The 26,418-nt window shown below is 40.7% G+C and overlaps 1 protein-coding gene across 1 annotated transcript in view; it reads right to left on the reverse strand.

Moving 5' to 3' along the window:
* grid2 (glutamate receptor, ionotropic, delta 2) overlaps window positions 1-26,418 on the reverse strand; it is a 406,897-nt gene that overhangs the window by 138,249 nt on the left and 242,230 nt on the right. The window contains exons 6-8 of the mRNA XM_073465777.1: window positions 19,234-19,407; window positions 14,441-14,602; window positions 10,674-10,793 (exon numbers count right to left, since the gene is read on the reverse strand). Of these exons, the coding sequence (XP_073321878.1) occupies window positions 10,674-10,793; window positions 14,441-14,602; window positions 19,234-19,407 (456 nt within the window). The remainder of the gene's footprint in view (window positions 1-10,673; window positions 10,794-14,440; window positions 14,603-19,233; window positions 19,408-26,418) is intronic.

The following is a 26,418-nucleotide window of genomic DNA, read 5'->3' on the forward strand; positions in this document are numbered from 1 at the left end:
TCGACAAACAGAGAAGCAGACGAGTGGCTGCCGGGCTAGCGTTTGGTGCTACCCATACTGTTTACATAACGGGTGTTTTTGTTTGGCACCACAACGAATTTCCCAATGGGGCTTGTGTGACAGCAGGTAATAGTTAAAAAATGCTGTCTCCCACTCCTCTGCGTTTTCATATTTGTCTGCTTCACTTGCTCGCTCGCCTTACTTCCCTCTTACTCGCTCTGCCCCCACTTCTCTCTGAGCTTTTTGATATCTCTCTTCTCTCTCACAGAGACAGACGCAGCAAAAAATTCACGTGCGCTCCCACACTTAGCTGATCCAAGGACACCAGAGGCAGTTTGTCAGCTCCAATTAGCATCCAGTGTCCACTGCGCTGTGGTCACCCAGAATATAACTTGCTGGTCAGTGCATGTGTGTTCACTCATGATTGACACGACCTTCCGGCTAAAACAAATCGTTGACATCAATCAGACCACGGAAGAAGCCCGCAAAATACTCAAGTTCTCATGAGTTCACAGAGGTAAAAGCTGTTATCTCAGGGGTTGTAACAATAGCTATTTAGTCCTCCTGTCCTAATCACACTTCAGAGAAGGACAGAATAAAAGAACGGGGACTGAAGCCTTCAATGGAATGCGATTGTTTGTGACTGCGAGTTAAATGATAAGACAAACTTTGTAACACAAAAAACAATATATCTCGCTGCCGATACATCCAAGCATCACCTGGGTTTTGTTCTGAGTTTTTTTCGGCATGAAAGGCCCGCAACTTCAGAATGAGAAAACGACTAATGAGACGCTGTGTGTTTTCAGTAGGCCTGACTGTTGTCAGGCTGAATGGGTAAGCTAACTGCTTGTTAAAACACAATGATTTATTTTCTTTCTCTGCGTAGATTAATACAGAGTTTGTTTAAAGTACCTTTGACAGAGCTCGACAAGCAGCTCCTTGATTGTTTATGCAAAGCTGGCTGCACATGTCTTGAACATGTCATCACATGTCGCAGAGAGATGAAATTAATATAAATATTTTCATATGACTCCAGTTAGAAGAACAGGTGACAGACAGAGTTTTGTTTGACAGGCTTAGTCACCACACATCGAACCTTCGCTGTAAGTTTATCTTTGTATTAAAAATGACTTTGCTAGTTTTTACTCTGCAGAGGTTAGTGTGTTAGTTGGCAGCGGTTTAAATGCAAATTAATGAAGGCTTTCCATAGCAAGCAGAAAAAAACTACAGCCAAGTATTGCAGAATTCAGAAGTACTTATATTGAAGTAAATAGAAAACCTACAGCTTCTCTCGGAATATCAATCCAATATTTTTGGGGAATTTGTATCAATGACAGGATATTGAGATTTTAAGGGGAGACACATTATGCAAATTTTCAGGTTGATAAATGTATTTTGGGTTACTACTAGAATATGTTTACATGTTCAAAAGCTCAAAAAAACACATCAGTTTTCTCATACTGTCCAGTGCTGCAGCTCTGTATTCCCCCTCTGAAGCTCCTGCTTTTAGCTCCTGTCTCTTTAAGGCCCCCTCCTCCCGAATACCCAGTCTCCTCTGATTGGTCAGCTCACACATGCCTGACCCAGCACTGCTAGCAAAAACAGAGCAGCTGTGCTAAATCAATGCTTACATGCCACAAGGAATATATATGATGTATATATTATACAAATGTGTGATGTAGTGTGATGTCACGAAACCACTGAATTAAAGGCGGGACTACTGACGAGGCATTTCAGGAGCAGTGTTTTCTGTGGGAGAGAAGAACTTCTGTTGGTGCTGATTTTGACCTTTTCAACTTTTCAACATTTTTAAAACACTAAAGGAAAGGAAAAGAAAAACAAAAAGTCATGATAGGTCTCCTCTAAAGTATGTTTGGGATCATGTCATGATCTTGATTGACAGGTTTTAAGCTGGTCAATTTTGAACTGTGTTTCTTTGTTCTTTAATGGTTAGTTTTAAAGTTACCTTTAAAAATTTGGTATGATAAAAATTCACAATACTAACTTTTGGGTATTCTGAAACCTTGAATAAATGACTGTTTTGGATGCTGGAAAAGTTTGGAGGCCTAACACAATCACTCATAAAGTTTTCACCCAAAACTAGATAGTAAAAGGAAATGTCTGAGAACAAAGTTAAAGCTGCAGCAAGGGAATCTGGAGGAAGATAGTTGATTGTTGCGTCTCATTCTCAAGCCATTTTTTACGCTTAGGGTCGGTGGCTCGGGTCGACCATCGAGACTGGAATTACAACTTAACAATAAAACACAAAATAAACTACATACTTCTGTTTTTCCTTTGAGAATGTTCTTCTCTAGGATACATTTTATTTTGCAAGGATAATCAAATATGAGAGGTAGATAAAGTGGAATAAAAGACTGAGGGGAAAGTAGGGAAAAGGACAAAGAGATTCACTTAATGGGTTCTTTGAACCGATGGGCAAAAAAGTGTCTCTGTGTGTATGGGAGAGGTTGCTCCTCTCAGATGATTTTAACCTCTGCTAAGTCATAAAGCTAGCTTGAGAGCATTTTGTCATACACACACACACACACACACACACACTAACACACACACACACACACACAAACAAACATACATACACTACTTTCAGGGGAGATGACCGAGAAGGAATAAAGCGGAATCTGTGAAGCAGGACAAATCAATGTCGTCCTCTCTTCCCAAACTCTCTGCTCCTGTTTCTTTTCCCTTTTTTTCCCCATCTTTCCTTTCACCCACGCATCGTTTACTGCATCTCCCCATTTCTCCCACTTCCTGCCCCCTCCATTCTTTCCGCAATCTTCCACCTGCCCTGGAGGTGGGGGAGACATGCTGAATAAAGATACATGCAAATCTACCTAATAGGACGGAAAATTGGAGGGAAATAGGGATCTTTCCCCTTTGGAGATATTTTTTCTCTGTCACTATCTTTCCACCCCCTTCACTGTGCTGTCACCCAGATTCGCTTTTTTCTTTCCCCTCTTATTTATTTATTTCTTTCACTTTACTTCGCATCTAACTTACTATCCGTGTTTTGTTTTCTGACTCACATAATGCCCATCTCTCTTTCTGCCATTTTCTATGTGACTCATCGGTACCTCCTTTCTAACCTCCCTCTCTTTTCACATCAGCCTCTGTATCTCACCCCGCAGGGCTTTTTTACATAATTGTAATAATCAGCTTCAGTGGTGATGCCCCTCATCTAACCTCCCAAAAATAGCACTGGTTAGCTTGCCCTTTACAGCTGCATCATCACTGTTTGTGTCATGATCAGAGCATGCGTGAGGAGCCGTTGTACACAAGCTACTTGCTGTGCGTGAAAATCTGAATTTGTTAAACACCTTATTATGCCTGTTCCCTTGTTAGTAACCATGGCATATTAGATTTTATCAGAAATATTTATCCAGCCTTCAAGTCTTATTTAGCTCAGTGTCACTGTTAAACAGTTTAAGAAGTTTGCTCAGACTGCTTATAGACTTCAAACTATTTGAGTCAAATCCTGCTATATGCATATACTCATGGAAATCACATTACCTGAAATGCACTAATGCACACCGGTTCTGTTTGGATCAGAACAGAACAGATTTGAAACCATGCTGGCTGATGAGGATGGTTAGGGTTAGGGTTAGTTCATCACTTTGGTCGAGACAGGATTGTCTCAACAACTATTGGATGGATAGCCGAGAAATTTCAATCATGTATGACACACAAATAATACGTAAATCCTACTGACTTCATCCAGCACCACCAGCAGGTCAAAGCTTTTACTTATCTCTTGAAATATTTCGACATCTACTCAAAGGATTGGCACATCATTTTTGCACAGACTTTCAAGGTTCCTAGAGGATGTATCCTGGATTTTGGTCCAAACCTTTACGTCTCTATCAGGAATAATCATATACTCATGGGGAGGTCACTGAGGAAACTAACATGGGTGATACTTCTGGTGTTTGGCGGAACAAGCATAAGCAACAAAGATCATAATAACTGAAACACCAGCTGCACTTTCAAGGCTTTAGAAGCGTAATAATATTGTTAGTGGTATTCAATCAATAAAGTCGCTAACCTAGATCTTCAAGAATGAATGATATGCTCTAAGATCAAAGATTAGCATCCTGTTAACATTGGAAACGGCAGTTCAAGTTAAGTGGCAGGACGTACCAGAGGTTGAGCCCATAATTCGCGCAATCCCAGGGGCTAGGAATAAGGTGAGTGACTTTTCATCTAACACCATCATAGGGTCAAAAAAAATTTTGTCCAGTATTTTGATTTGTCAGTAAATGCTTGAAATATAACAGCTTTCCCATCATCCTTACAAGTACGTTAGTGAACATGGTAAGCATTATACTTGCTTTACAATGTATTTAAAACACTGTTCACTGACTAATATTGTTTTTCCAAACAAAAGTTGTATTATATTGTTAATATCCCGACAGTATATCTACTCCTTCATTGTTAAAATAGCCGATTCTATGATAATGTAAATATGTGTAATTAAAAAATTAAAAACTACTTCACTTACTTAACTACTGACACTTTCAACAGATGAATGTGAAGCCATTGTCTAGTGTCAAACACACACACATCATTCTGCAAACGAAAAAACACATTTTTCAGTGGAGGGGACTTTAAGGTTCGACAAAGTCAACATTAGTTTGGGCTCCACTGCACTCAGACGTGTTTGATTTCAACAGCTGATATCTGGATGTGTCCTGTTGTACTCCTGCACTGAGAGCAGATGTAAGTATCGTCTGAACAGAGACCAGCGACAGGATATTAGTCTGTAAGCCAATAACAGGTGAGTGTTTGGACAGGAGCCAAAAACAACAGGAAGCTACCATCCACGTGTCTTGGGGTAGTGCTTTGTGCCAGGGAAAGACATGGTGATCTCTACAATGAGCCAAAATTACACACATATTGTCCCCGTAGACTACAATGTCAAAGAAAAGCACTTTAGAAGGATAAAACTAATTTCCCTCTGTGACACTGACCATAAAAAATGAAGAGATATTAAAAAAAGCAGATGTGTACTGTAAATGAAAAAGAGCTGGAACGAGTTAAATAAAAGATTTATCTCCTTGTTCTGGGACGGGCGCTCACAAAACATTCACTACTATTCTTGCCAGGAGGAAACAAACTGCAGAGAAGGCGGATTCAGATTATGTTCCTGCTCCTTATCCATAGGTTAATACAAGAGTCTGTGGCGAAAATCTATTCTCTGTTACATTTGATGAAAAAGGAATAAAACAGCTCTGCGTGTCACTAAAGCTTAGCCTTATGAAAGAAACTGTGTCAACAATCATTAACTCTGTTTGGAACTCAGTGGAAACGGGTTATGTTTGATAGCAAATCCTCTCTGCGTGCATGTGTGTGTGCTTAGTTGAAAGCAGTGAAAACCCACTGTTTTTCTCTGCGTTACGTACTGACGGTCATGCAGACTGACATTAATTGTCGTGCAGAGCCAAAAGGGTTAGCTTAGCATTTCCAAACACGTCAGATGTTTTATGCAAATGCGCGTGTGTTCCCGAATGAACTGCCGGCTATTACATGAGTTTGAATTCGTGGTCACATTAAGCCATTACGTCTTTAAAAAAATGTCTTTCAATCGTTCAAAACACGTAATGGAAGAAATGTTTCACGCGGGATGACAGGGCTGCGAGGGGGCTTCCAAGGTCCCGTGACTGTGTGAAGTCACTTAGCGTAATTTACCACATATGTCAGACAGGAGTGGAGATGATAATTGAAGGTGACCTCAATTTTAAGAGCACTGCAGTTTGCGAGGCAATTGGTTCTTGCGAAGAGAAAGGATATTTCTGTGTCTCCTCCAAAAGATGGAGAATATGTGCTGATGTGAGAGAGAAAAGAGAGCATGAGCATGTGTGAGAGAGTCAGAGTGTAATGATTGTGACTCTATCATGACCCGTGCTGCCGTTTCTATCTCTTGTACGGGATCTATAAGGATTAGGCCATCTATCTCCTTTCTAGCTGTCTCTCCAGCTCCTCTGCCTGTTTCATTTTTACCTTTCTGTTCTTCACATCTACCCCTTTAACTAATTCTAGCAACGTATCAGTCATCTCCGTTCACTTATCACCTCCCCCTCCCCGTCCCCGTCCCTGTCCCTATCCTCCTCCCCTCCCCCCCCCTCTTTGCCACCACCCGTTTTGTATTGAGCTGCTTCTAAAGTATAAATCTGATGCCATTTTTCCTCTGTGAAGTCATTTAAGATGTCACAGATAGCTAACGAAGCAATTACACATGGCAGACTTGTCGCCTCTATATGAGAGAGCAGTGGAGCCTGGCATGGCTCTAGATGTATAGTGAGAGAGATATAGGCTCCCATGTATCGCCGCTGAGGGTAATGGAGCAGAAAGCCAATTCTGCTACAGTGCAGCGGTAATAATTATGACAATCTCAGGTGTCCGCTATCATCATTACGACTACGCAACTGTATGCATATGTGTGAAGTATGATCGGGGGTAAATGTCGTAAGAGGGGATTGAGAATTGAATGAGGTGAAGGCAGATTGGGGAGAGGTGGAAGATTCAGAAAATGGCAGGCAGGAGAGAGGGAGTGATGGAAAATATGAAGATGAACAGGAATTGGGGAGAAACAGAGAGGTCCTCAGATGAATAACTTAATTAAGGTAAGATAGGAAAACAAAAAAAAAAAATAGGCTGGACTGTGGGCCTGTCATTAATGAGACTCTCAGCAGGGATGAGATAGACGACTGAAAGAGGAGACAGAACAGTGAGGGAGGATTTGAATGAAAGCTCAGGTTAAGTGGCATTCTCACCAGAATGTGGAGTTAATACCGTAATTAGGGGAGTATGCATACTGTTAATGGTGTGATCAGGCAGACATGCACTCACTCCATATCCATGCGGTTGTGTGGCGCAATGCTGAGTAGTTTGGCACTGTGAGGCCTGCAGTCAATAATTCAGAAATCTTAAATGCAAGCACTGAATGGCTCGTCTATATAAAATGCATGGGGATGCAGCCATTATCCATATTTTTTATAAGACACATCAGTGTCCTAGAAGCAGTCTGGTACAAGAGAAATACATTTGACTGCATATGGTATGAAAGTAAATGCAAATGGTGTCAAGATGTGAGACGGAGAGAGTGCACATGAGGGAGATGATCTATAATTTATTCAGAAATATAACCAAGGGTGATTTAAATTGGTTCAAGAGGTAAGATATGTTCTTTCCAGGGAAGGTCATTGTCAGCTGGCCACAGCTGTTAAAAGACACAAAATTACCACAGAGTAAAGGCTAAATAATAGAACGAAGGTTGCTCGAAGGAAGGTTTGCAAATTGCGAGGATGAAATATTTAGCGGATAAGCCCTCCACCATGTGAGCTGAGGGGAATGTTAAACACACGCCAATGTTAAAATGTTGTAACGCTGAACATAATACTTACATCACAAGATATTTCCAAGAGAATTTCCACAAGTAAATGCATGAGGAAGCTAAAACAGCAGCTGCTACAATGATTCCCCCTTCTCGGTGTGATTGAGACGCAAGTGCTCCCAAATCGATCAGGAATTTTCCCTGCGATCTGTCACGATGAATTTGAGAAATGTGTTTAGCACTTTCTGATCGCTCCCCTGACCAGTGGCTGCTATCAAAAAAGGAAGGAAGGGAGGGAGGGAGGGAGGGAGGGAGGGAGGGAGGAAGAAAGAAAGAAAGAAAGAAAGAAAGAAAGAAAGAAAGAAAGAAAGAAAGAAAGAGATAAAATGCGCCTTCATCATGTTATTCAATTAAAGCCATTGCTGCTGTTGATTGCTTTATGTTCCTAATAGTAATTGCCAGCTGATTCATGAAGTATAAGATCACCTTATTACTGTTTCTATGATACACAAGGCCTTAACATCTTTTTTAATCAGTATGTTTTATTTATAATGTCTTTAGGGGATTTTTTGCTTTTGTTCTTTTTGATTAAACACAAAAGGCAGCAGTCACACTGAGGTCAAGATTTCTTTTCAAAATAATAAAATCATATGAGAATATTCCAGACTTATGCTGACTACTCATGGCTCATTTTAAATGCTTGCAATAGTTTTACATTCCTGGTTACTTCCAAGTGAATATAGGGAGGAAGCAGCACAGCCATATTGGACTTTATATTTGGATACATTATAATAAAAGAGCCATCTTAACTGCACAGTGGTGATGCCTACAGCGTAATTAACCTGAGAAATAAGTGTTGTCACTGACGGGATCATTACGTATGGGAGGAGGTTAACCTGGGGTGAGAGAGACACGGTTGCCTTTCATAATCATCAATTTACATTGAGGTCTCTATTCACTTTTAACCCATCTTTTCTTCCTCACACTGAGGGGGAGAAAAGAAGAATAATTCTGTATACATAGCAGTTCTATTTCTTGTCCATCACAGCAAAAAGGAAATGGGTTTTATTCGAGACAACTATTTAATCTTCACAGTTAGGCATGTGAACATGGGAACGCAGGTAATGGAATGCTTCCTAATGTTATTGAGCTCACCATTTTGTCTCAGCTTGACATAGACTTGCCACGCTTTTATTGCAGGTTAGACGCACAACAACAACATTTGGAAAAAGGCACTAATCAGCAACAAGAGAAAGCTAATATGCAGGCACTGTGAGAGGAATATTAGCCACTCTTTAGTCATCTGGTTCCGTGTATGAATTTAATTGAATCCCAAAGAAAGACCAACAAATGTTCGGAGTATTAAGGGAAACTGTGGCAGGAATAGTGTATAACAAGTGCCTTAATTCCCTCAGAAGTAATTATGCTCTCTGATTAGGGAATTGTGCCTAAATGTAATTATGCGTTGCTTTAAAGATTAATTTTGTCTGTGATGGCATGCTGCGTTATGTTGGTGTCTCACCACATTATCCATAATCACTGCTCACTATCTCGACTGTATTGGTAAAGAGATCCCCCTGGTACGGAGGGCAGCCTCTCTCTCTCTCTCTCTCTCTCGCTCACTCTGTGCGAGTGTGTGTGTGTGTGTGTGTGTGTGTGTGTGTGTGTGTGTGTGTGTGTTTATGATGGCATGATCTCTGTCCAACGGTAGTTTATGAAGGCTTACGCATTGCAGGTCTGGGTCTCATATTATACCTCGTATTGTTTTGACACCTATGTGCCTAGAGCAGTCAGTGACATCAGCAGTGGTGGAAGAAGTACTCAGATCCTCTTCTAAAGTAAAAGTAAAAATATCAATACCACAGTTTAGTCTATTGTAAAACCTTAAAAATGTAATTTACAAAGTATTTGCATCAAAGTGTACTAAAATACAAGTACTCATTATGCAGGTCCATTTCAGGATAAAACAGATCATATTACTAGATAGGAATTATTGATGGATTCATGTGTAAGAATCACTTTAATGTCGCAGCTTGTTGGTGAAGTTGATTTTTACTACTTTACATACTGCTGCGTAGTCTATAATAATGCATTATCATGCATTACTTGATTATATCTTGTATTTATAATATGAACCTGCAAAGTAACTTGCAACTAAACCTTTAAGATCAATGTAGTGGAGTAAAGAAGTACAATATTTACCTTTTGAAATGCAGCTGAGTAAAAGTATGAAGTAGCAAAAAAGGTAAAGTCCAAGTACATCAGAAATGTACCTAAATACAGTACTTGAGACATGGCTACCAACCTTGAGCCCGGGTCTGCTGCGAGGTTTGTGCCTGTTAAAAGGCGTTTTTTTCTCGCCACTTTCGGCAAGCGCTTGTTCATGGAGGCGATGTTTGGGTATCTGTAAATTAAAGAGTGTGCTCTCCATCTGCTCTAACTGAAAAGTGTCATGAGATAACTTCTGTTGTGAACTGGCGTTGTATCAATAAAATTGACTTGAGTAAATGTACTTATTTGCTCTCTACCGCTGAAAATCGGTGGACCTTTTTCGATTCTAATCTGTCCTTCATCAAAGATATCGATATATGTAAAGAAAGTGCTCATCTACACGTACACTTATGATCCCAAGAGTGTGTCCGGATATGTGTTATGTTGAGCTGAACAATGCACTGTACACAGAATCAGCTGACTAACACACCCATGTTTGCACGTGTACACATGTACACATGTACACATGTACACACACACACACACACACACACACACAATCAATAAACAGACAGTGTAATGAATATGTGTGCACCATGAGGCCAGTTAAAATGCATTATGCATGTATCATTACCAAATACCACTTGAAAATGCCACTAATTAATCCAATTAACTGCATGCTTCATTGATGGGAAGGTGGGTTGCTGGGCTGATTCTGTGTCGTACTGGTGCACAGGAAAAAAAAAAAAGAAAAATGAACAGGGAACACAGGGAAACAAAGAAGAGGACTCTGAATGCAAAGAGATAAAAATGTAAAGAGGCTTTAACTGCTTCTTGCATTTGTTTTGCCACATGTATAGAAGGTTTAGACAAGAAATCCAGAAGTAAATACAGAGAGGTAGCAGGGCTTTTCTCTGCTACACAGGGGCGACAGCCACAAGGAAAGACATACCCTGAATAAATATGAGGTGAAAATAATGTAGAGAGCAGGTGCAGTGAAATTCCCTGGTAAATCCAGGAATTATGTAAATCTACTCCGCTCGTTGGAGCAGAAATTATTCCCCCCTTCACCCACAGAAGCACACCACACAGGGGTTCTGTTTTAACTACTTACCCTACTGACTCCACGTCCCCTGTCTTCACCATAATTTGTTCCCAGGATTTCAAAGAAGATGTTGGGGTTTGTGCCGTTGTCAGTGAACTCCAAGAAGCTGGTGAGGCCGCTCACTCCGAACTGCAAGGAGAAGATGGAACGTTTTAATTCGACTGTTCACTTCACGATCACTGGTAAAACTGTGGTCATCTTAGTCATGATTGATCCCTAATCACTATAATCATGTCAGTTCTCATCAATGCTGTGGTATTCGTTTGGCTATAAAAGACCTCATCAATAATTCTCCCTGTAAAATTTGACATCAAATTGTGTTTTTATCCTCGCTAAGATGAGAAGTGACAGCTGCTCATAGCGAAACTGAGACATGACTCATCTGTCTGTTCCTTATGAAGTGATTATCATCAGTAGGTACAGGCACTGAGTAGGTGAGTGTTGTGATTCGACTAAAATACGTGTAATTTTGTGTTTCTGTGTCCTGGACAGGAAACATTAGGGGAATGTGTTTTGCCCTCAGTGGAAAATCCCAAAGTAGTAGCAGGCTGATGAAGCAATGGTGTGTTTGGAGCAATTGGACATTTTTTGCTCTAGGCGCGTACAATCTCCTGTATGGAGAGGTACATTTTCCCCATATAAGTATCCACATATACACACACACACACACTCGCAGTGTCAGTCCCCAACCTTTGCCCTGCCTCCTGGTAGTGTGACCTGTCAGTGAAAATGACACTGTGCCTGCTTCAGGGAAGGGGGAGGTGTTAGTCTCCTTACTATGATTCATACTCTGTGTGTGTATGTGTCTGCACCTGTGTGTATGACTGTGCAATGCATGTGGGGCGATTTGCAATGCGCACGAATGGACACATAAATATCCAGCGTGTAACACACACCTTCAAGTCATTATATACACATATATTGTCGTGCATTCATCATCTTAACACAGAAATGAACCATCTGTTGAACATGGCGTGGTAAATAATGTGCAGTAAGGCAGGGTTAAGCTATGTTATGTTCCTTTTTCAACATTATATAATATAATTGGTTAAGTATAATACAAACAGCAGTTCGACAAGTAAGCTAAAAGAGTGTACTGCAGATATTGTGATGTACGTGTGTTTAGAAATGAGAGGAGAAAGTGGTTGCATTAGTATATGCTTCGTGAATATATGATACAGCTCATAAATTATGTTAATGTTTCATATGTTATATATTGTAATCCAATTTGATAATTTTATTCCCCATGGTCACACAGAAACACACATGCGCACACACACCGTCACCCTCAATAAAGTAGCTGTTTATTTGCTTCCTCGCAAGCCGGGCAAGGGTGAAACCTGCTCGGATACTGTTCACTGCCTTTCATAATTATTCAGTTAATTGGTGTTGGCAGCTCAGTATTGGCACAATTCATTCACAACAATTATCTTACTTTTAATTGCACCTGATATAAAGAAAAATAATAAAGAAAGAAAAGAAGAAGCCACTGGGCCAGTGGGACCAAGTGAAAAACAGAGACATAAACAAGAAAGAAAACTTGAAAGATATTATTTGATGTTTCAAAGCTTCCTTAAAAAAAAATAAAAAAAGAAGATGAAAGTGAACGGCTCTGCGTTTTAAAATAACAGCAATAATTAATCTGGAAAGAGTTAAGATTAGACTTTGAAAAAAGGCTTTTGGGCACCAGCTGGAGATCTTGGGCTGCATTGCAGGACTTCCTTTGCTTTAACAGAGATCAATAACATCGGTAATGAAATCCTAAATATAACTGCTTCAGTCGCAGATACTCAAAGGATGATAAAAAGCAGAAAATGGACAGTTTAGTGACATGTAGTCTACAAACAGCCTGCACTTAAGACATGGGGGGTGAGTGCGACAGAAGTTTCACCTGCTGCATTTTATTCTCCGCTCTGAATTTGTCAATGAACACCAAACAACAACATCAATCGAGCTCCTCATCAACAGCTGCAAATTAGTATTTATCATTACCATAATGGCCCTGCATACCAAAACGCTGATTAAACACACAGGCACGCTCAGTAAGTAAAGCACACTGCTGATACACTGTAAAAATGGAACTGATTCCAGGCTGTTGAACTCAACTCTATTAGCGCTTAGGGCACTTTAACGCGGCTCTGTTGAGACAGACATCCGACTTGGTGCAACAGCCGGGGTTGGCTGATGAAAGTGTTGCCAAACCTCAGCCTGGTCTCCAGGTGAAATGCAGAGATAGATATGAAAGCCATTGCACTGCATTTATTATTGTCTGACACTAATCCTAAATTAGCATTTCATTTGGCTTCATCATTCAGTCAAACTGCCATTCCTGAAGTCGTTTTTTTTTTTTTTTATTACTGATATCAAAACAGAGGGCATTGATCCAAATGGATTTAACAGTGATGAAAGTGTCGCCAAACTCCAGCCTGAACTCAAGGTGAAACGCAGAGATTCATAAAAGCACAGCTGCAGGATGAAATCCCCCCAAAAGTCAAGTGTTCAGGAACCGTGCAAAACTTGTTGATTGATGCATGTGGAGTTCTTTTAATATATGCATTCCTTTGAATTCATGAGCTCTTGGGTCATGAAGTATACTCAGCTCAGACAGGAACTTGGAAACTTCCAGTCGAAGTAATGAACAGAAATTGGATTTCCGTGTGATAAGAACAACGCAAAAATGTAGACTTATTTAAAGCCTCCTCCGTGTCATTCTTCATCCCTGGAGGGGGTTTTAGCTATACCAAGAGATGCTGTTATATAAATGAATTTAGCAATGACTGCATCCTGCCTTTCAACTAGAGTGTCTCAGCTGAGGAACAATAGTGTCTGGTCTCCAAAACTCCATGTAATGAGCACAATGTCTTGAAATGCAAATGCATTTTACGATGGAAAGTGCAAGAAATGTGTTTTCTCATCGCTAAAAGATACACGAGACAGGAAGAAATCTAAAGTTGTACTTGTGTCTTGTAGTTAGATCAGGGGATGGGCATATGCTTTTTGTTTTTCTGCTGTAGTAATCAAGAATCAAGACAAGGCTCCAAAGTCACGCAAAGATGTTTACTGCTGTGAGTAAGGGCTTTGTTTTTGGCTGATGCATTGAGAACAATTTTTAGAATGACTCTTTATTTTTTGTCTTTTTCTCAGACAAAGTGTTTATGAGCTATTTTCAAACTGGCACGCCACACACCTACATGTACAAGCATCACACAGCGGTAGGGCACCACAGGAGGCTGATGAAACAGATGGACGGTCGACAAACTGAGATTAGGGTCAGGTGACTTTGGGTCGTTGAGATATCAACAATTTTAAATTTAAATCAGGGAACACAGAGAGCCGTTTTTCTCTCTTTTAGCCTTTCATGCGTGTTTACTCAGTGCCTGCGAATCTCTGCTGGGTCTCATTACGAGTGAAACAAATGTTGAGCCTTGTTCTACCTTTTCAGAGCGTTTTTGTACGGTGAAAGAGAACGTGTCACTGAATTATAAATACCCTGCATACTTCTTAGTATGCTGCTCTCTAAGAAATAGAAAGGGTTTGCATGTGGGCGTCCGTGCACACATACATATCTGGATAATGTTACTTAACAGACCTTTTACATTAACATCATGTTATAAAAATTGTGATCTAGCCAAAACTCAGACAGTGAGCGTCTTGGAATAGCATCTGCTTACGTATGTCCCTGCATATGTAAGTGTGTGCCAGTATGTATATGCTTGAATACTTGTCTGTGAGACTTGAGGGGAAAAGCGTGTGTGTTTTGTTCTGGATTTTCGTACCTTTTTGACGGTATCCAGCATGCTCTTGCCTCCCTGCCACGGCTTGGAGTTCTTCCTGATGCAGCTCAGACTGGCCATGCTGTGCCACTTCCTATCCTCCAGCTTTCTGTGGAAGGTGTTGGCCAGCAGCAACACAGTGTCATAAATGTAGCGGTTGGTGATCTGCGGGAAAGGAAAAGACAGAAAGAAAATGAGACAATGACAGAAATAAAAGCAGACATTGTGCTTTTGCTGAAGAAGCTCTGTTAGTGACTTTTTTCAATCGCTGTGATACAATTTGGGACAAGAAACTGATACTACAGTTTTATAAAAGGTCCAAATAACCAATGTGCTTCAGTTTGAGAGTCTAGTTTTTATTCTTATTTGATTATACAACTTCAGGTACAAGATGGTCCGTGCAGATATAAGTAGTAAGGGGTAGAAATAGGCCAAATGCTGAAATTCTATCAAAGTTAAATGTCTCACTTGCATTCATATCCATCAACACTTTGATCAAAAAAGAAGAAAAAAAAAAGTCGAGCTTTGCAGCTTCCAATCTTCCCGTCCGCTGTCTGCCCAGCTCTCTCTGAACCAACAGTATGCAGTGTTCCCTGCACCTGTAGTGAATTACACTGGTAATTTTACTTCAAACATGGCCCTTATTTGGCATATTTGCACATGTGCGCTCATGCGCTCGCACAGAAGAAAAGCTTTGAGGATTACATTAATTAAAATATATTGATAAGTCCTTGGCACCGCAGAATAAGATAGAGAGGGGGAAGAGAGATAAGGAGAGGAGTTTATTCAGTCTGTGATCGATCGCTGTGTGATTTACTGATCCTCTCGTCTCCATGTTAATGAGAGTATAATAAATTGATTGACTACACGATGATTCTGTGCGCACACAAACACACACGTGCGCGCACAAACAGCAGGTGACACGTACCCACTCGCATTAGGGCGCACAAGAACAGAATACTTCCAGGGGAGCAAAAGCCATTAGCTCTGTAACAATGCCTTCCATACATCAAAAAGAAGTAGGGCCTACACATTGACTTTAGACACAGACTGACGCATACATACACACGCTCGCGCAGAATGAATTGTATTTACTATGAAAATAATAATCCTGGCATTTCTACTGACAAGTCAGTTAATGATAAAAGGTTATTCTGCATCTTTGCCATGATAACAAACATTTATATTGGCCTCGTTCCAATTCAGCTCAAAAGCTGTGATTTATTTATCGACCTTCAGCGATAAAAATAAGAAAATCTTGAGATAAAAAATGTGAATGTTTAATGTGAAAGAAAATGTATTGCCATTATAATACTGAGGAAGAACTAATTATCACTCCATCACAGTGACTCACTTGATGTATGCATGTTTACTTGGATGGGGGGAAAAAAAAACTATGCATCCACAGCCAGAGGCATCACATTGGAAGCAAGACTCAGCAACGTCCTGTAATACATTCATGGTCCTCTTCTACAGGCTCCGACACCATGAGGGAGGGTCAGGATCTACACACTTGACCTTTAAGCTAAGCATATTATTTGACACTGTACCTTTAAATAATAGCTTCAAAATCATTTTGATGGTACACTGTCTTGTAATTGGAGCTTGCTTGTTGCTAAAGTAACCGCTAACTGCTGTTAACTGTAGCTGCAATTAGCTGGTTAGCTCATGCGACTTCACATCTGACAATATTGTTATAGAAACCTGGGATTTCATTTTTGGATTTGGGGGCAGCAAAACACATAAAATAGCAATTCCTACATGATGTTGCTTTAAGGTTCCTCTTCAAATAGTTGTCTAACAGACAGAAAAGACAAAAGAAAAAGGTCTAGCGTCAAGTTTTCTCTTGCTTTCTTTCCAAGTTTATGTCTTAGTCCTTCACTTGCTGTCTTTGTCATTCTCGCTGTCTTTGTGCTGTTTCTCAGAAAATTAAAGGGAAAATCTACTGCTCTGTGGGGAGCTAGAATGATCAGTGGATTCTGCACTCCAAGCGAGCATTATATATATGTGGGTGTGTGTGTGTGTGGGAGTGCTTGTGTGGTCAGCCTGAGTTGATATGCTTCACTGCAGTGTGAAATTGGGCTTCTGGGCCACTCTCTGACCGCTGAGCTGATCTGCTTCCTCTGTCTCTGTCTCTCTCTGTCTGTCTGTCTGTCGTTCTCTTCCATCCCTCGTTTCCTCTCTTTCTCTCTCAAATTTAACCACTCAGTCAACCCCCGCACACAAACACACACACACGACATCGAGCTGAACATGTGTACGCCGTGTTTTAACTGTGCGTGCACAATGTTTTATGCTCTCGCTCTCTTTGTCGGATGCACAAAAACACATTGTCCTTGACTGAAACGCTCGCACACACGCACATATATTAACGCACGCATGCTCTGGGCCCTCCACAGTAGAATGAGCACATACAACTGGACTCAACAGAATATGAATACGTTGGAAGGGCTTGATTCTTGATAATAGCTTTTCACACTTGAGAAGCACTTGATTCATATTAGCACACACAAGGCGAGTTTTATTTACGTACATTATTCGATGCTTCAGGGACCGCGGGAGGTAACAATGTAGGCATTTTGCATACGTTTTGCATTCCATATAGCGAGGCTTAAACTAAACATGGGCTTCAATCAACTTTCTAGATAATTCCAAAGAAAAAAACATTTATGCATTTGGCTGATTTTAACCTTTTAGGCATATTTTTTTTTTCCTGTTTGTTTTTATTTTATTATTTTATTTCATTAAAAAACTCATAAACACTTATTACATCCATTCACTGATTACAGCGAGCAAAAGCCGCGAGCAGAACTGTCTCAGGACTTAAAAGGAAGATATCCACATAAACATTAAGACCACGTTCCTGTTTTCAATGCATTTCCAACCTTCATCAAATGTGTTCCCCCAGGGTCTTATGCATCCACATAAATCAACAACACATTAATTCAATTTCATATTTTTGTCTTGACACATAAATAAGAGTGTGTTCCCTTTTCTCCACGCTATTTGATGGCAGCGTGATGACTCACATACACACAAAAAGAGATAATAATTGCATACATATTGCCACCCCGGGGGACATATTAAAACAAACAAACGAAAAAAAAACAACAGGAAAAAAAAAAGGCACGTCATAAGTTGTGAAAATGTGATAGTGCGGAAGTAAACAAACTGTGTTTTCTGTGACCGTACCATAAGATGAATTGTTTGTTGTTCTGGTTGTTGGACTTTTTTTGCGTTGTTGTGTTGCATATTCATCACCAATGAATCTTATGTACGGTACAGGGTAAGGGTAAGGGCTCATATAAGGATTGTCTGGAGTCACTGAATCCAAATGAGCCTTCACAGTGACAGACAATCAGTCACCAAAATGAAACATGTTAAGAAGACGCAACCCAATCAGCCGGAATAAATGTTGGCAAAGTATGTTTCTGCAAAACCACAGTAAAAACTTTTCTTTAGGTTTAGTTTTCACTTTTTTTCTTGCCACAGTGCTTACAGTGCCCTGGCTCTGGTTAGGTTTAGGTGAAAAAACACTTATTTAGTGTTTAACATGTTAAAAAACCTGTTTATTTATAATATCCAGTGATGTAAGGCTGACAAATGTTAAAATGCAATCGTCCCTCTTCAAAAATATCCAGTGGTTTCACACTTATAAATGCTGACACTCAGACTCAAACAGCAGTCACTTGGCAGCCTTGTTCCCTCTAACTCCCCCACCATCCCCTCCAATTCCCGACATGAAAGTCAAATTATGAACATGTGCTGTGCACGTGATACATTTAGTAGACATATCAATCTGATATGCAGCCTCTGACGTGTAAATTGTATGATGAAGTTCTACATCCATGCAAGTGACATCACCAATACCAAGCCCAACTTTTTTTCTTCTGAAGTCTTTTACACTGTAAAACTGTGTTGTGCTGATGATGAAGCTTTTTTTTTTACTGGGGGCAAAGTTGCCCAATAAAGCAGTCGGCCATCAATTGACTGTATTCCCACTGGACATCTCTCTCCACTTCAAGTTAAATAAATGGCTGAACCTAATTAAATGATGTCTTGCTCTTTGGTAGTCTTGATTTAGACTGAGATCATTTTGTTTTTCTGATCATCCCTCATGTTAATTAAACTGCAAAGGGGACAAAGTGCCAGAGAGCAGTCCAACGACAACTCCCTGGTGACGCTTTGGCTATTTGGATGGCACTGATGTTATTGATTGAAGCTTTTTTGGGCGACGATTGAGCCGCTTTCCAGCTTCACTGCGGTGCTGTGATAAATATACACTCTCAAACTTTTAAAGCGAATCAGCACGTCGACACCCGAGAATAGTCGATTCAAATAAAATAGAAAAATACACGATTGAGTAATCTGTCGAGTCATTAAAGTGAAATGAAAAATATGTGGATCTGAGATAGAGAGAGTCAAAGACAAAGCTTGGATATTACTGGTGTTCCCCATGTTGAAGCGCCATACTCCTACAGCAGCCCAAAAAAAGACAAACTGAACACTGACTCTAGAGGGGGCCTTTTCTTCTTGTTCCTGACCACCATAGCAGAGGATGAGACGAAGAGTGTTCCCATGGTTGCAAACTGCAACTCACCACTTGATGCCGAAATCTTTCACACTCTACCTTTAATGAGGGAAACTACAGTTCCTTAGGTCATCTGGGTCATCTGGGTATTGTCATTTCTTTAAACCTACCTACAACTTACCACCCAACAGAAGTGTTTACTTTTGAATATGACACTTCAGCTTGTTCAGCTTCGGTTTATGGATAAATCACCAAACCGACTCACCTCCAGCTGCTGAGACCTTGGGTTTTTGGGGTCACAGAGGGAAGTGTTTATCCTGTGGTTGTGTTTGACACAGCGCTGAGTTGTGTTCTGCGGCATGGGAAACGTCTGGCGCACCAGCGTCAGCCGGCCGATTGACTTCATGACTAACTCCTGCAAGTCGTAGTCGGAGATCTCCTGAGAGGGTGGGAAGAGGAGAGGGACGGGGGTAGGTGGAGGAATGGGTCACAGAGAGAAGAGAAAATCAATGTGAGAAACTCCATTATGTCATTTATTGTTGCAGAGGACTTGCAGCCAACAATTTTGACAAGAAAAAATACAAAGAAAAGTCGCCACAGCAAACAAAATGGTTGGATACCACCCCATAAAAGTACCTGTAAAAACAAAATGTCACTAATTTATACTTAAAAAGACACATTTTAAGAGGTTCAGAACTTGTTTTGTATGCTTGACTCTTCCCATTATCACCACAGAATGCAGGGAAAAAAAACACTGCCTTCATCATCTGCAAAAATAGTTATTAGTCATGAAAGGTACATGTCAGCAGATGGAAGGAGGGAGAGAGGAGAGTAAAAGCATGTCTGAGTATGCGTGTGTGTCTGCATGTGTGTGTCTGTGTGCCTGCTGTGCGCATACATGTGTGTTTGCACGTACTCTGCATGTCCTTGCAAAACCTTGGGGAGGAATCATTGCTAATTTTAGCCCTAGGACACAATCTCTCTCTCCCTCGCTCCATCCATGGATCTCCATCCATCCTCTGCGAGTGCAGAGGGTCATGTGGTGACGAGATGAGAACTGACGTTTATCGTCCCTGGTGGAGGTAACACTGCCACCAACCGAGACAGCCTTTGCTCTCTTTCCATAAGTGTGCAGTGATTGCCGGTGTTTGTGTGGGTTCATGTGTGTGTGTGCATATGTTTTTATGAGATTATTTTTAAGCCCTCCGATCACGCAAAAAAAAAAAACCTTTTGATTCCGTTTCATTTGCACACGGCAGCTTGCACTTGACAGGATGGATGCGACTCTGCCTGCAGAGCATGCACATGCATAAAGAAGTCATCATAGGCACTTTATATTAGTGAGGGGTAATATTATAGGTACCGCTGGCTCATTGACTAATCTCAATGGATTTTATTTGAGTGTAATTAATGTTCATTAAGACCCGTGAACCCTCATGGGATGTGATCAATGGTGATTAGAGGTAGTATTATACCGGCATCATTGATATAGCTGTACTCGTATGCTTTAATTAGGTTGATGTATAGCCTCTCGCTCTATACGCACAAATATGCATTTGCCCTTTAAATCAAACTGACGCTGTCTTGGAGATTTTAAAGTAGGCATGTCAGATTCAATATTCAAATATGAACATTTAGAGTAAATTTGAGAGATTGTGCTTTTATACTTTTTCCCCCATGATGTCAAATCTATAGATAGTCTTGAAATAGTGAGTTATGAATCTACAATGCATCAACATTATTTAAAAAAGATGAAAAATACTTCCTCAAGGCATCCAGTTAACTCATTTCACAGGTTTAACCTTGTATGAATGCCCTGTGCTCTGAAGGACCCATTTTCTAAACAGTTCAAGTAAGGAGCCTATTTGCTGGCTTTTGGGGGTAAAACGTGGCAAAAATCCCAAACAGTTGCTTACATAAAAACCCTGAAGGGAACTGATTTACAAAGCCAACAAAAAAAATATGCAGGACAGAGGGAAAATGCTGAAAATTGCTAAAAAGGCAGATCTGTGGGCCAAAAGAGAATTAAGATTCACAGCGGGCAGTCAAGGGCATGCAGAGTACCCCACTCAAAAGATCCAGCTCGAGCTAATAGATGCACCAATGCACAGGCACACAAAAAAAACACACTTAAACAGAAAAGATCATTTTGAGATCCGTCCTCTCATCAGCATTTTCATCCATCATTCATCCTTTGTTTTCATCCTGTCTGTTAGTCTCTCCGTCTCGGAGGACAGACAAAACAGACTTCACCCGGTGTGACTTTCAGTGGTGAGCGTGCTCTTAAAGCTGTTAGCCTTTTAACAGCTGAGACTAACCGAATGTGTCACGTACATGCACATACTGACATGGAGAAACACATGAAATCACACACGCTCTCACGTACAGCGGCACATCCACACACATACACGGGGGTCCTGGGAGGGAGAAGGGGCTGCTACAGAGTTGACATTCACTTCACGTTACCAGACTGCTCTTTTTCTCGCTCGACTTCCCTCAGGCCACTTCCTGTCAACCTTTCATTGGCCTCTTCAATCAGAGGAGGCTATAATAAATAACATGTGAACTCTCTCTTTGAGAGAGTTTGGTCTAATTTGGTCAATTTTGATACGTACAAAAATCACCGGAAATCATTTTTATTTGACCTTCACAACAAGTATGTGATAATTACTGCTGATTGCGATATTAACAGCTCTAGAACATCTATCATCACACTTAGCAAGCCTCACATCCGTCTACTTTTCAATGACCTATTCAATCATTCAGTCCTCATCAGCTTTTTAGAATCAAAGTGTGAATTTATCCACCTATTCAAGCAGAACAATCAATCATTGAATAATTTAGTACCGAGGATGCTTGAGTCTACCTGAAGCCACAAGCTTTGTAAAGTTGTAACCAAGAAAAACAGCTCACATCCACAGTGAATCACGACTTGTTTACTCAATAAACTTGAAGTTTTGGGTCTGCAGGCATCCCCATCAACCTCAACCCATCACCTCTCTGTCCTTCCCTCCATTACCCGAGAGCGCTGAATCCTCCCTTTAGTGATTTTTTTTTTTTTTCTGAAGATGAGAGTCAAAACAAAAACACATCCCTCATCCCAAATTCTTCTCGACACTTCTCCCCTGACCCCCCATATTTTGTCCTCCGCCCTCTCTCTCCTCAACCCCTCCCTTTCCTCTGCATCTCCCTTAGAGTCACCAAATCCCTCCTTCTTCCTTCAGACCTTTCTTCCCTGCTCTCCCTTTTCTACGACATCAGTTCCCTCGTTCTTTTGCCCACATTCAAGGGTTCAAAGTTGCGAAAAACAAAACAAAACAAATCTGGAAAGAAGCATGTCTCATTTCGTTTACCCTCACTTATGGCAATTTCCCACAACAGCCCCTAAATGGACGTTTATGGACTGGGGGATCTTCTTCTATCTCTTTTGAATTCAAATTCAGGGAGGGTGTGTCTTTTGATCCTCGTTTACTTTGTAGTGGAGAGGAGGGATGGAGAGGGAAAGTGTTTTGAGTGCAAACGCATGAAATGTTAACGCTAATTAGTGCATGCAGCGAGACTGTACATTATAATGGCAATGGATTATGAGTAGGACTATGTAGAAAAAGCAAATTCAATCTTTGTCATGGCTGTTAAAAACAGCGTTTAAGAGCTAATGGAAAACAAAAATGTTAGAAAAAGTTTCTGATTCAGATTCGTAGACCAATGTGGGAAAAATCTGGAGAGCAGGAGTGTCACACTTGCCTAAAACAAGACACAAAATATCCAACAGCTCCAAGAGAGACGCTTAGCACAACAGTAGGTTCAGATGGCTGCAGTCATACTGGGCAACTTCCAGCTGTGCACAGAGTGTGCACAACTGTTAACTCGTTCTCCCTCTGCAGGCACTTCTGTATCTGTAAATAAGAATGTTCTTCAAGTAAGCTAAGGCCTACTAAACTGTGTCACTGTGTACCTGCAGCATGTTTCCGATAACAATAAATGACATTGAACAACATACATTTCTTTAATTTGGACAATGGGTTTTAAAAGGAGACATATCGTGCTCATTTTCAGGCTCTTGACCTCATGTTGGGTTACTATTAGAAAAGGTTTACAAGCTTTAATGCTCAAAAAACACAGCAGTTCTCTCATTCTGTCCAATGCAGCAGCACTGTATCCCCCCTCTGTCTGAGATGATCTGTTTAGGCTCCTGTCTCTTTAAGGCCCTGCCTCACAAATATCAAGTCTGCTCTGATTGGTCAGCTCACACACGCCTGAGCCGGCACCGCTCACTGTGTCTCCGGACGGCTTGTCGTGTTTTCAGCTTCCAGTTAGCTCCACTTCTACCGTGATTATAAGCATAAACATGCAAATGTGACGTAGTGACTTATAGAAATCACGTTGTTAAAGGCGGACTACTGACGAGGCGTTTCAGGCACTTCAGGAAAAGTGTTTTCTGTGGGAGAGTGGAGCGTCCGTTGACTGACTTTGGGATTTTTTAACTTTCAAGACGTTTTACATGCACAACAACCTACATACACACTAGAGGAAAGAATAAAAGGCAAAAAAGCATGATAGATCCCCTTTAAAAAGTGTTTTATTAACCAAAGTTTTGTCTAATGTTCTAAGACTGCAGAAGAGCGTATAATACTTCAATCATATTCAGCGAATTCAAAATCCCCAAAATTTCAGTTACATGGCTTTCATAGAATAGCCACCCTGTGATGTGTTAAGAGCCAAAATTTCAGAAAGGCCTAATCTCATCTCATCTCATTACCATACAACCGTTCCCTTGAGAGACAAAGAGGCAGAAATAAACGGAGAGAGAAAGAGAATAATGAAGAAGAGAATGTGATCAAGAACGATAGCATGACAGAGAAAGAGAAAGAGCATCATGAAATTCGGAGGGAGCACTGGAGTTATCCTCTGAACTTAAGGGAAAGACAGAGGGAAAGAGAAGCCATGAGTGTCCCTTATTATTTCCCCTCCTCCTCATCCTCATCCTCTCATCCTGAGCAGAACGAAGGAGATGGGGAGAGGAAGGATGATCAATTATGAACTGTGAACTCCCCCTCAGTGGGGCTGTCTGACTGCTGGCTGTAGATAAAGCAGAGTTATGACAACCATACAGTGCCCCTTCATCCATAATAAACCACAGGGAGGGAGAGCTCTTTCGCACATAGGAATATTCATTCTCCAAAGAAGCAGTACTAGAAGACATTGCGTATGACAAAATGTTGCAGCCGCTCATCCATTTTAAACACTCTGCCGGAGGACTTCACATAGCCCAAGGTGGGACTATCGTGTCTACAACAGTCTGCGACTAAATTTCAATCTCGATCTTGATAAGCAGATATAGGACATTATAAACAGAGGGAGTATAAAGCTTTGTTTTGAATCATTTCATGGCATTTGTGACTTTCAGCACAGTTTTAGTAAAAAGCAAGATGCAAAGGAAAAAGAAGGAGCCTGATCAAGCATGGCTTCCCCATGAATCCCTTAACTGGCTTAGCATAAACATGCATTTGAGATCCAACTTGACTTGACAGTTTTTGGTTCATTGAGATCCCTCACTATTAAGAAAAAACACAAATCTTGATTTCAAAAACTTCATGAAGTTTTTCCAAAGAAATTCATCCTATTTCACTGCATTTCAAAAGGCCTCTCCTTTAAGCTCTCTTTCCCACCATTTCTCTCTTCTCCGTCCTTCACTTCTGCTGTTTCTTCCATCTCCACTTTCTTTCTCCTCCTCATTGCCAATCTATTGACTTCTGCTATTCCAATTATTTCTTCTGTCCAAACTATTTTGGCAAGATAAACGTTGTGGGCAGGATTTTTGGTTATGTTGAAAGCAGCCGGCTTGAATATCTACGACGAGTTATCTATTTATGTTTGGATGAATTAGCGGTGTTTGTTTGCATTTGAAGCTCACGCAACAGTCTTAACTCAACTTAGAGGCCATTTGAGGCGAGAACATATCTGAACATTTTCAGAAAGTCCCACAGCAGCACGAGAGGAGAGAGATAAGAGAGTTTAGCCTTTTCTGTTCTGCCTATGACCCAGTCTGGTCTCCTCCCATCATACTCACTTTGCTCAACTATATTTTAAATGACAACTTAAACTGTGGCGTGACTTTTTTTTTTTTTTTTTTTTTGAGGGGGCAAGCGAGCGTGAGACAGAGCCTGAGAGCGTAATGCCAAAAACATGAGAGTTGTCAGCACTTTAGTGAAAAGGGACTGTATGTGTGAGACAGCGGGACGCTTGAGAACGTATGTGTAAAGAGATGCACTAATTGATTTGACTTTAACAACTCTTGTAACATTAACACTAGCAGCTTCTACTGTTACAGGCTATTGTTCCCCTGAGTGGACGTGGTCAGTTGCCAACAACTCTCAAGTGAGACCGTATCATATGATAGCCACAGGCCAGAGCAGCTACATACTTTTATAAGAAATGTATAACAACTAAACTATGACATTAATATTGTAAGTCTGAAGAGAGAAAAGCTCATATGAAAGAAGAAAAAGAGTTTAAAAAAAGGGCTTAACTTGGTGTGATTCACACATGTGACCTGGAATTTCTTTAAATTTTGCATCCTTTTTTATCTATAACTATGGTAAAAGTAAAAAAAAAAACATACTTCAGCAATATTCTGGCTTTTCTAAACCCCTGACATTGGCCCGCCAGACTGCATTCTACCACTGATTACTCAAAGGCAGCAGGTACAAAGTGTTACAGGCTACGTGCTGGTAGACAAACACGCAGGCTGCAGAGTGACAAGTTAAACCTTCCAGAAAGCTAAAGTAAAGGGCAAGTGTCTGCAAGGGAGCCTGAAGAGTGTTAGACAATACCAGATGCTTGCCAGGATGCAAAGCGATACGAAGGCAGTTTGTTGGACAACTACATGTGAATTTATCCTACCAGGCAGTCGTGCAGTGATAGACTGCTCAGTAGGCTGCTTGACTTTGCCATCTGCCAAACAAAGTGTACAAAGACAGTCTCTTAGGAAAGTGTAAGTGTTGTTGAGTGGTAAAGTCTCTCGAGTTACATTATGAAATGCACATTATGGTGTGTCATTGATTTCAATTAGCAGAGGAGACACATTTAAGCAGCATAACAGTCCTTCTGTGAAGTCTGTAACTAATACGGAGGGGTTGTTTGGAGCAGATTCATCCACATCTCTCTTTGCCGCCGACAAAGTCTGCCATCCTCATTAAAGTGCAGGGGCGAGGCTCATTCTTTTCCCTCACTCCCTAGAAGTATTAGCATTTGAGAAAATGCAAAAACAATACTGAGAGGTTGTCTGAGGTACTTGCGGGGATTGTAACAGTGTTACTGCAGCTCCTCGCCCATATTAAATATGAAAAAATAAGAGGCTCCATATGGCAAGACTGACATTCTAAAAGCGAACATCACAAAATAATGATTGGCTTTCCCCGAAGCATTAATGGATGTCATGCATACTAAC

The sequence above is a fragment of the Pagrus major genome, chromosome 5, assembly GCF_040436345.1.
Source record: "Pagrus major chromosome 5, Pma_NU_1.0".
NCBI lineage: Eukaryota > Metazoa > Chordata > Actinopteri > Spariformes > Sparidae > Pagrus > Pagrus major.